Below are 12,566 nucleotides of genomic sequence, written 5' to 3' on the forward strand. Positions count from 1 at the left end.
TCTTTCTTCAATTTGTGCTCAATTTCTCAGTAATCAACGTTGCATCTTAATTTTTATTCTATCAATCAACTTTGCGCTCAATTTCTCGCTAAATTTTCAAATGTTTCTCTGTATCACTTTTGTTCTCAAATCATTATCATCGCTAAAGCAAATACCTATAATCATGTACCCTCGCTATCTTTCGATTTCGCCACTGAGGAGGCATACTCATGAGCTTATAACCTCACATCTTCAAATGTCAAGAAAATTTTCAAATCTTCAAGCAACTAAGCTTCATCAAATCAATCTCTAGGGGCATATCAGTTTCATCCCTTCAAATCAAGTTGATATTGTCTTTGTCTGAATCAGTCTCTTAACATTAATCAGTTTCATCGCTTTTCATCAAGCTGATTTTTCGTTTAAACTCAATCAAGGGTTTAAAGAGTGTCTTTGATCACACTCAATCTAAGCAGGTGTTCAATTTCATAGCTTCAAATCAAGATGGACAGTTTATCTTTGCTCATCGTATCTTGATCAATCAAGTTCAAGATCAATTTTTATCTTCACTCACTGTGTCTAGTTCAATCAAGTTCTAAATCAGTAAGATCCTCTTCTTGATCAATCAAGTTCAATTTAGGTATCTTTTTTCTTCATCGGTCCTAGTTCAATCAAGTTCGGGATCGATTTCTCTTTGATCAACTCTATTTAGCTTCATCGCTTCAAATCAAGCTAAACACCTTGCTCTTCATCTGGTTCGTGATCAATCAAGTTCAGAACGGGTATCTCCTAGACATCAAATTTTATTTGAACCAACGCGGTGCTTGCACATTAATTCAAAGAGGGGCAAATGTAATACCTTAAAAATGGTCATCTAAACCATGAGCCCCTAATCTCGACAACGTCACCAAGGTCCTAACCAAAGGCAATTAAATCAATCTTGAGCACACAATTAATTTCTAAAATCATCAATGTCACATGGCAAATTAATTACTCAATATTAATTAAATATTTATTTAATTAATTAAATCATTCCAAGTAAATCATTTTAAATAATTATCCTATTTATTTTATCGAATATCCTAGCATATTTAATTAAATAAATCAATTTGCCATCAAATCTTCAAAAAAGGAATTAATTGACAAAAAAGAATTAAATTTGAGAAAAGAAATCAATTGGAGATAATCTTGAAAAAACAAATTAAAATTTGATAAATAATCTCAGAGAAAGAAATTAAAACAATTAAATATTAAAATTGAATGAAATAGAGAATAAATCAGTTTTTTCTGATTTTATCTTAATTTTAGTTCAATTTCCTTTAAAACTGAGAAAAGCATCCAATCACATCAATTCACCTGGATTGTGCTTCCTCTTGGAAAATCTTGACCGCTCATCATCATTTGATCTCAGCCTTTGGTTTCTTTTTGAATTTTCTATAAAGTCAGGCTCTCATCTCTCATTCAAAAATCTTGGAGAATATATTGTTATTATGTTGTTTTTGCTCTAGGTTCATTGAGAATTTGCATTGAGATATTGCATATTAGTTATTTCATACATATTTAGATCATTTATCTCGTATATTACTTAAATCATGTTAGGTTAATCTTGCATATCTAGCTTAAATCTTGCATCCATTTAGCTCATATTCATGCTCATATAGATTTAAAAATCCTTCATTTAGGTGTTGTCTAGTCACTGGATAGCTTAGCAATCTGAGAGCAATCTAAACTCACATCTACTAGAAGGCAATGGGTCGTTTTGTAATGGTTTATTATTCATTGATTATTGAATTACTAACCATGCATCTAATGACTTAATAGAAGTGTTGTGTATTCCATCTTACAGATGCAGGTCCACTTTTCACACACACAGGATGGTCACCCTCATGGCTCCAGAATCGGGAACAATATTCTTAAATGCGGAGACTAATGCAAGTATTGTCATTGATGTCAAATTAAATGAAAGCAGGAAGCATCTAAAATGACATCACAGAAAGAATGAAAGTATCTAAAATATATCCTAGAGTCGAGTGTTGGTTTGGGAGTTTCCTAGCAAATCAGCTCGATGAAGCAAAAGATTACAGTGAGCATGGTTCGTATCTATATCATTATCTGAAGGCAAAAATAGAAATCAAATGAAAACTATTAATGCAAAGACTTTATAAATAATCCGATATATTTATTACCTGATATATAATATGGAAAGACTTTATAATTATCGGCAAATATATTAATATAGCGGCAAGTTTATTAAAGCAAAAAAAGGTTTTGATGGCGAATGTATTAACCAAGTATTTTTTACAGCACCTCATGAGCATTAATATATTGAACAATATTATCGGCAGCACACTTTAAATTAATTAAAGCGGAGATAGATATGGAGCGGCAAAATTAAAAGTGAAAAATAAATCTCGACAACAAAAATTATTAAACTTTGTGCTTTGCAAAACTTACTTAATGCCGGCTGGGAGAAAATAATATCATAAATAAATTACATACCTTATTTTTACAATACATATTATCGGGCTTCATTAAGTTTGGTGGTTTGTTTATTATGAAAAGTATTGTCTAAGGTATAGTGGCGTAAGAGTTTATTAATATAAACAAAAGTGTTTGGCAAACAAATACTCCCATAAAAAGTTTATTAATAGAATTTAACAAAAAGATTTTATTGAAATATTGAAGGATATGACTTTTCAAACTAAAAGTCATGTTGGTTTGCAATCGGTGGAACTAGCACATATATATATATGAATTTTTAAAAATACTTTGAGAAGGACATTGATATGCTGGATATATATACTTTGTATAAAACTGTGGATTTTTGAAAGTATACCTCATGTAGGTGAAGTAAGAGGTGTGCAAAGAGAAACATGAACAATCAGTCCTAAAAGAGCATAAGTTTAGAATATAATAGCAGATATATAAACTTAGCACATGCAGATTTGAAATGAAGAGTAAGGCAGATTTATGATCAGCTTACAACAGATTTAAGAAAGAAATTGTGACATATTTGAATGAAGATGTGTATGCAGATTTAAAGAGTGTTACCATTGTCCATCATCCATTGTTACAACAACATGTTCAAGATGGAAAATTAGATTTGTGAAGAGTGAGTTGGTGCTCACAATTTCAGCAAAGAGAGTTGGTGCTTCTAGTGGGTTGGTGCTCACAAAATAGAGTTCAGGGGTTGGTGCTCACAAAACAGAGTTCGGGGGTTGGTGCTTCCAGTGGGTTGGTGCTCACAAAATAGAGTTAGGGAGTTGGTGCTTCCAGTGGGTTGGTGCTCACAAAATTGTAAAAGAACATAAATATATAGCATTCATTTTCAGTGGTTTTCTCCCGCATTGGGTTTCCACTTAAATCTTTGTGTTATTGTGTTCATATGCAAAATTATTTTTAGTGATTGATTGTATCATATAAAATATTGGGTTGAAAAGTTTCATTATACTGATTCACCCCCCCTCTCAATATAACTATGTGCTCTTCAATTGGTATCAGAGTCGGTTCCTTCGGAGATAGCTTTACAGCTTGAAGGTAGATCCTCAAAAGAGCACAATGGTAGATAACTATGCAGTTAGAAATCCAATTTTTGATGGGACAGATTATGCATTTTGGAGTATCAAGATGAAAGCCTATCTGAACGCACTTGGTTATGATGTTTGGAAATCCGTGGTAGATGGATACACACCTCCATCAACTCCTCCGACCGATGCAGTAGGAAAGAGAAAAAGTGAGAATAATGCCAAAGCAGAACATGCTCTCCTATGCAGCCTAGTTGATTCTGAATTTACAAAAGTCATGCATTACAAATCAGCAAAAGAGATATGGAACAAACTGAAAAGTATCTATGAAGGGGATGAAAAGGTAAGAGAGGCCAAGCCTCAATCACTTAGAATGAAATTTGAAAGCCTTAAAATGAAGGAAGATGAAGATATCGCCACCTACTTTTTGCGTGTGGATGAAATTGTAAATGCAATCACAGCATTAGGAGAAGAAGTTGAAGACATGCCTCTCGTTCGAAAGTTGTTGAGAACATTGACAATGAAATTTGATCCTAAGATATCAGTAATACAAGAAATGAAGGATTTGAAAACATTAACAAAAGATGAATTGTTTGGAATCCTCACAGCCTACGAAATGAGGAGAGAAGACAAACCATCACAAAAGGAGGTATCTTTCAAAGCATCAAAGAAGGGCAAGAACAAAAATCATACATCAAAAGAGAGTACAAGAAGTGAATCAGATGAGGCTGAAGCTTACTTCATGAGAAAGTTCAAAAAGGTCAAAGGTAAATACAAAGGCAAATTCCCTTTCAAATGTTTCAATTGTGGCAAGGTTGGGCATTATGCTTCAAAGTGTCCTCAAAATGAAAGTGATAGTAGTGAAGAGGAGAAGAAAAGCTATTCAAAGAAGAAAGGAAAGAAATACTTCAAGAAGAACTACTGAAAACATAAGAAAAGCTTCTACTCTAAGCAAAGTTCCAGTTCATCGGAGGAAAGTTCTGAAGATATGTCCAGCAGTGATGGAGAAGAGATTCTTTTTATGGCAATGAAAGTCGAAGATGATGAAGATGAGAAGGAAGAAGGACAAGAGGCTATATGTGATGAAGAAGATGTAGATCTTGAAGAAGAGTTACATTATGCATATAAACAAAATGAAAAGCTAAAAGGAAGGGTCTCAAAATATAAGACAAAATTACAAGAATCAAGCAAGCTCATTGAAGACTTAAAAATACACTTGGAGGAAGCAAAGAAGAATGAGAAGGAAATAAGAGATCAGCTTAAAAGAAAAGAGGAAGGATGCAACAAATTAGAATTAGAAATTGTCTCCTTAAAAGCAGACTTGGGGAAACTTCAAAAATTTGAAGACAGCACCAAGAAAATGGATCGACTTCTTAAGGCACAAAGACCTACGTTCATTAAATCAAGTCTAGGACATGAAGAGGATCAAACAAAAAATGCTACTAAGTTAAAAACTTTGGATGATTCATGGAAGATAGTAAAAAACAAAAGAAGAAAGAATGATGCTCAAAAATCTCATCCTCCCACAAATATGTTGAAAACATCTCACATAAAGAAATCACATGTAACTAATAATTATTATCCATTCAAAGGACATTGTTTTTCATGCTATAAGTTTGGTCATAAAGCAATTGATTGTAGAAGTCATACTAGAAATATTTCTAACTTCACTCCAAAGAAATATAATTCATTTTCTCCTCTAATGAATTATGATGTAATATGTTATAAGTGTCACAATTTTGGACACACGGCCAGATTCTGCCGAACTATCTTCCCAAGTTTACCAAGAAAGGGAGATGTACATATCAAAAGGGAGGAAACATCTAGAATGACTTGGAAGAAAAAACAAGAAGAAGAGAAAGAATCCTTATTTGTTCAAATAGCTCTTCATGCAAAGAACAAGAAGGATAGATGGTATGTAGACAGCGGATGCTCAAGGCACATGACAGGGGACAAAAACAAATTCATCTCTTTTGAACCAGCAGATGACGGATCAGTAAGGTTTGGTGATATCACAAAAAGAGAAATAAAAAGTAAAGGAACACTTAGTTTAGATTATGGAAAGACTAAAACTAAGAATGTGCTATATGTCAAAGGCTTAAAAGAAAATTTATTAAGTGTTAGCCAGCTTTGTGATCAAGGACATAGTGTGACATTTTTGTCTAAGGGATGTGAGATTAAAAAGAATGCAAGAATCATTGCAAATGCCCATAGAACTGCAAATAATTTATATATTCTAAATGAAATAAATGAAGAAACGTGTAATTTTGTTCAAGAGGATGAAAACTGGCTATGGCACAAAAGGCTAGGCCACCTTAACTTTGACAATCTTGTCAAGATCAGCAAAAAGGAAGCAGTAAGGGATATGCCTAGAATTACAAAACCATCTAATGTCATTTGCAAACAATGCCAATTTGGGAAACAAACTCGAGTAAGTTTTAAATCCAAAGAATACTCGTCTTCAAAGCCTCTAGAGCTGATACATATAGACTTATGCGGACCAACCAGAACAAAAAGTTTGCAAGGGGAAAGGTATTTTATGCTACTCATTACTCCAGGATGACTTGGGTCACCTTTCTAAAAGAAAAATATGAAGCTCTTGCAAATTTTAAAGCCTTCAAAGAGTTAGTTGAAAATGAGATGGATGTCAAAATTAAGTGTCTTAGATCAGACCGAGGAGGGGAATTCACTTCAAATGAGTTTGAAGATTTTTGCACAAAACATGGAATAAGAAGACAACTTTTAGCAGCAAGAACTCCACAACAAAATGGAGTTGTTGAAAGGAAGAATAGGATAGTTCAGGAAATGGCAAGAGCTATGTTGAATGAATCAAAGATTGCAGACACTTTTTGGAAAGAAGCAGTTCACACAACAGTGTACATATTGAATAGAGCGCAAATAAGGGAAAACAACGACAAGACACCATACGAACTATGGAAAGGAAGGGTTGAAACTATTGATTATTTTAGAATTTTTGGCAGCACTTGCTACATTAGAAGAGATGAAGAGGACTTGGGAAATTTTGATGCCCGGTCAGATGAAGGAATCTTTCTTGGATATTCCACCACAAGCAAAGCTTATAAATGCTACAATAAAAGACTTCACAAGATAGTTGAAAGTGCTAATGTGAAGATAGATGAAGGAAAGCAATTTGAGAAAGCTATAGAAGATCATCCTAAGGAACAAAGTGATGAAGAAGAATTAAAAGAAGAAAGTGAAAATGAGGAACAATAAAGTTTTGAAACTCCATCAAAAACACCATCAAAGACACCTTTGAAAACACCATCAAAAACTCCATCAAAGTTTGTTCAGAAAAATCATCCAAAAAGCTTGGTTATTGGAGAGTCGGATACAAACATTCAGACAAGGAGGAGACTAGCTACCACCATAGAACATGCTCATTTATGTCTACTTTCTAAGATAGAACCAAAGAATTTTGATGAAGCTAGTGAAGACAAGTATTGGGTAAATGCTATGAATGAGGAGTTGGACCAAATTGAAAGAAATCACACATGGGAGCTTGTTCCAAGACCCTCAAACAAAAATGTCATTGGGACCAAGTGGGTTTTTCGCAATAAAATGAATGAGGATGGTGAAATTACAAGAAATAAGGCAAGGCTTGTGTGTAAGGGTTATGCACAAGTGGAGGGAGTCGATTTTGAAGAAACATTTGCCCCAGTTGCCAGATTGGAAGCTATCAGAATGTTTCTAGCTCTTGCAAGTCATAAGGGTTTCAAAGTCTATCAAATGGACGTAAAATCAGCCTTTCTAAATGGTGATTTAGAAGAGGAAGTGTATATTGAACAGCTTGAAGGGTTTATCCTGTCAGAAGAGGAAGATTATGTATGCAGATTAAAGAAGGCACTCTATGGTCTCAAACAAGCCCCTAGAACATGGTACTCCAGATTAGACAACTACCTTCAAACACAAGGGTTTAAAAGAGGAGCAACAGACAGTAATTTGTACTTCAAATGTGAAGGTAATCATTTGCTGATTGTAGTTGTTTATGTAGATGATATCATTTTTGGTGGTAGTAAGAATCAAATGTGTGAAGAATTTGCTTCTAACATGCAAAAAGAATTTGAGATGTCTATGCTTGGAGAACTTTCTTTCTTCTTGGGATTGCAGATTTCACAATTAGATGAAGGGATATTTCTCTCATAGACTAAGTATGTTAGGGAGATGCTGAAGAAATTCAGAATGGAGGATTGCCATCCTGTCAGTACTCCTATGGTCACTGGTTGCAAACTTAGTAAAAATGATGAATCCCCTGATGCGAGTTAGACTCAATATAGATCCATGCTTGGAAGTCTCTTATATGTAACAGCTACCAGGCCAGATATAATGCAAGTTGTTGGTGTAGTAGTATGGTATCAAGCATCACCAAAGGAAACACATGTATAGGCAGTTAAAAGAATCTTCAAGTATTTGAAGGGTACAATGAATTTTGGATTGTGGTACCCAAAATGTGATTATTTCACTCTCAAAGCATACACAGATGCTGATTGGGCAGGTGACAAGGATGATAGAAAAAGCACCAGTGGAGGAGCCTTTTTCCTTGCCAACAAACTTGTATCCTGGTTGAGAAAAAACCAGGTTTCAATATCTCTATCTACCGTAGAGGCAGAGTACATTGCAGCAGCAGCATGTTGTATGCAAGTATTGTGGATGAAACAAACCTTGCAAGATGTTAAGATTGAGTATGATCATCCTATCTCTATCTATTGTGATAATACAAGTGCAATTAGTATGTTTCATTTAGTATGTCTATGCAAAAAGAATTTGAGATTCTATCATATAAAATATTGAATTGAAAAGTTTCATTATACTGATTCACCCCCCCCTCTCAGTATAACTGTGTGCTCTTCAGAGACATCATCTCTCTAAGCTTGAAGTGGCTTATTGGCAATGGGAGAAGCATTTGCTTGTGGGAAGATAACTAGATGGGGGATAAACCATTAGCTTCCATCCCATCACTCAAAAGATTACAGAGTTGTGTTACTACCTTCTTTGGTCAATGGGTTAGTGATTATATCGCCCCCAACAATTAGAAGCATATTCTCCTCTGCTGCCATGATTAGCCTCACTTACTACATGTTGCCTTAGAGATGCAAAACATGCTTAAGAAGGTCAAATTGCCCTTCTTCCCCTGTGAGGATAAGTTTATTTGGAGATGGAATTTGGGTGGGGACTTTACAGTTAAACCTACTTATCATAGTCTTCTTCGAGACAATAACTTTCCAAATTGGTGGAGGCGGCTCTAGAACCCTCATCTCACCCCTAAAATTATTTTTTTATGGTGGACAACCCTCTATAATAGAATCCTCACTCAAGAAAGTCTTACCAAAAGAGGTTTCCAACTACCTAACAGATGTGTCATTTGTAAGATGGATGAAGAAAGCATTTCTCACTTATTGCTTCAATGTGCCTTTGCCAGAGTCTTGTGGGAGATGGTTTATCAAAAGTTTAATCTTTTTTGGACAATGAATGAGGATTTGACCCACCTATTCAAAGAATGGGGGGGGCTCAACATCTAACCTCGTGATTCATCAATTATGGAAGCAACTTCTACCTCACCTATGTTGAAGTATTTGGAATGAATGGAATAACAAGATCTTCCACAGTGTGGAAGCCCCTGTGGAGGTGGTCTTTAGGTCCTTCCTCAAGCTCCTACTGGAAAATCTTTTGGTCACGCATGTCAAACCCCTCCAATCCTCCTTCAATTTGTGACACTAAGGTGGCCCTGCAATGGGACCTTCCTTGCTCTTTTGCAACCTTTGATAATATGAGGCGTTTGTTAAGAATGAATACCAAATGGCAGTCGCCTCCTCCTAGTTGGTACAAGCTAAATTTTGATGGTGTTTCCATACATTCCCAGGGTTTGGTCATTGCTAAAGGGGTGTTAAGGTCACATCTTGGTGATTTAGTGCTTGCCTACATTGGTAATTTGAATGGATGCACCAATAATCAGGCTAAAGGCATGGCCTTAGCTTGGGGTCTTTAAATTGCCCTCTATTGGCCTTTGTGTCATTGTCATTGAGGGTGATTCCAAACATATTATTGATGTTGTTAAAGGTTTGAGTTGAATTAATTGGACTATTGATGGTACCATTAAAGACATTCTCAGACTAATTTTGGGGTTTGACTAAATTGAAATTGGTTATGTTTATAGGGAGGGGACCAAGGTTGTTGATGCTTTAGTGATGCTTGGTCTCCCTGTTGTATTATTGAGATGTTGGAGGAGGGTGAATCATTTCCTCAATAATGTCTAACTACTCCAAGGAGAGTGTTGTAGTTGAAGCCCCCATGGAAAGTGATTTCTTCATTAAAACCCACCTTATTCAATTGGGTCATGGGTGCTTCTTGAGGCGTGAGTTTTTGAATTTGAAAAGGCCCAGCTCGTTGATGACAAGTAGAGAGGGCTACATGATGTGGACTTCCACATGGCCTAAAGATCGTGGCGACCACCTCATCATCATGACTTGGTATTGCATTTGTCTATTTCTATTGATGTTACACTTCAACTACGTTTGAACTCACATGACACCCCTAGAGGTTCGTGCACTCATGAAAAGGAATTAGCTTGACTGGACACGTGGATATATGAATAATGATGATTTTTTAAGCCCCAAAAACTAGGTGATGATCTTAAAGTTTAATGTCCTTTCGCAAGGTAAGATTTACCTTTGACACGCGCCACACAGCAAGGAGGTTAATTAGAGTAATTATGCGTCTACTGGCTTGCATGATTTCAAAAATCAAAACAATGCTGCTAAGGCTAAGCTCATTTCAACATGGTAGCATTCTTTTTTTCCTATCTCTTTTGCTAAAGGGTTAATGTCGATGATTTGTGGTAGTGCCTTAACTGGTAATATTTGTGAGTCGTCCATGGGAGGAGCTGGTGCATTTTGAGCCAAATAAGTCTGATTACTTTAAGAAGGATCTAATTGTTTGGCATTACTGTATTGAAGGGGGAGTGGAGGAATACTTTGAGAACCTAAGGTGGCATGATGAATAGCTCTCAATTCAATTTTCTACATCCTAGAATAATCAAAGGGTTGTTATTGGGGGAATCTCCTTTGAAGTCTTTGAAGAGGTCATCGCCCAAGCCACTGGCCTTCCCCTGGAAGGTGGGAGATGGGAGCAAACTAGCTATATTGCCAATAGTGACAGCCTCAACAAATTTATCAATGGGAAGTAAGCCCCTATTAAATAGCAAGGCAACTTTGCTCGAGACGAGCTTCAACACCCGTGGAATCTGGTATGTCTTATGGTCATGAAATGTTTTACCCTCGAGGGCCATCATAGTTTTTTATTATTAACATATGCCTTTGTTAAATCATTTTACAAATCATGATCTTATTTGCTTGCCTTATTATTTGCTTCATTCCCTTGAAAACTCCATTAAGGACGCTCTTGACCCTAAAAATGAGGATAAAAGACCAATTCCTCTTCACCAGGGTTTGATTCACAAACTCTATGCTTACCACTTGGCCTTATGCCCTTCGCGTAACATCATGTTGATTCAACCCCATTCGCATGCTTCGAACCCCTTGGCTACATTTGCAAGTGGAATTGCCCACTCTAAATTTTTCTAGCTATCTGGCGATGCCTTTGCATCTTCACCTCTCCCTTCTTCCTTTGTGACCATCATGGAATTGACCCCCCCAACCTTTTCATCTGCTCTTATTGTTAAAGAGCGAAAAACCATTTTCTCTAAGGGTAAGAGGAAATCTGCTAGAAAAAGGAAAAGAATTATAATTGACAACTCCAATTCAAAGGATATTGACAAAGAGAACCCTAACGTGGAAACTGAGGGAAGGAGAAGGTCACAAAGGGTTGCCTCTTGGGGTGCTAGAGGGAAGAATGAGGAGAAACAGACTGTTTTTGAAACAAAAGAGGATACTGAAGGGGGTGATAGTGATGGTGGAAATATAAATGAGCTTGAGGGAGAGGATGCAGACACTAGGGACATTGGTGTTGGCAATGAGGGTGGTATTTGCCCTCCGCTGGACCCTCAAGATATGACGAAAGAGAAAGTGGACCCTGTTGATAAAATGGATGAAGTAGCCCCAGAGGAAATTCTACAGAAAGTTGACCCAATTATTGTGTTGGCATAATATATTGGTCATGAGGGGGATGAGGAAAAGGAAGGGGATGATTCAAGGGGTGTAGTGGAAAAGTTAGACAAGGAAAGGAAAGGCAGTAAGAAAAAGGAGAAAAAGAAAAGGAAAAAAGGAGTTGTCAATCTGTTGAAGAAGATCAACAAAATGTGAAGATGGAGGAGAATGTTAAACCGACTGGCCAACTCAGGGATGGTGAATTACAAGCCCTAAAGCATGAAGTTTGAGAGCTGAGGAGTTAGCAGGATGGCCATGGAATGAATGTTGAATTGTAGGCTTTGAAGAAAGAGATAAAAGAAATGAGGAGCAGATGGTATGCCAAGGACAAACAACTTGCTAGCATCAACAAGTTTTGCATCAGAGTAATGCATAACGACTCTGCCTGTTGTAAGACAAGATTGTGGAGGACGTCGTTGATAAACATGCTTGCAAAGAACTTTAAAAGTTCCTCACTGAAGATTGGGATAATGTCCTTTGACTGGCTAGGATTCGTAAGCCAGGTCCCTACGTCTAGGCTCAATTTAGTTTTTATGTTTTTATGGTTTTGTATGGCTCTCTGGACTTACGTGGTGCAACCCCTTGTTGCGTTATTCTCTACTTTGCAATTTAACTCTTTATTTCAGTTTTAATACTTTTGTTGTTAATATGCTATTGATAGCCCTTAGGTTATGTTAAGGGTCGACACCTTGGTTATCGTTGCTTTTATTATCAAAAACATCAAACTTATAATCACCAAAAATATGAAATATATATGTGTAGTCACATAAATTTGTCCACTTAATTAAATGAATACTTAGTATTTATTTGATTATTTAACCATCAATTAATAATTAATTAAATTAATATTTAATTAATTCATCTTAACCCTATTCTCCTATTAATTAAATAAATTATTCAATTTATTTGATTTAATTCACTTAACCAAATTCAGACCATTAATTAA

General features: G+C 36.0%; 1 protein-coding gene across 1 annotated transcript; it reads left to right on the plus strand.

Annotated features, from left to right (window-relative positions):
• The first annotated feature begins 3,534 nt into the window (after positions 1-3,534).
• LOC131036621 (uncharacterized) lies at positions 3,535-4,425 on the plus strand. The gene has a single exon (XM_057968550.2). It carries the CDS (start codon positions 3,535-3,537, stop codon positions 4,423-4,425), a length of 891 nt encoding a protein of 296 aa, XP_057824533.2.
• Positions 4,426-12,566: the final 8,141 nt, after the last annotated feature.

This window comes from Cryptomeria japonica, chromosome 1 (assembly GCF_030272615.1).
Source record: "Cryptomeria japonica chromosome 1, Sugi_1.0, whole genome shotgun sequence".
NCBI lineage: Eukaryota > Viridiplantae > Streptophyta > Pinopsida > Cupressales > Cupressaceae > Cryptomeria > Cryptomeria japonica.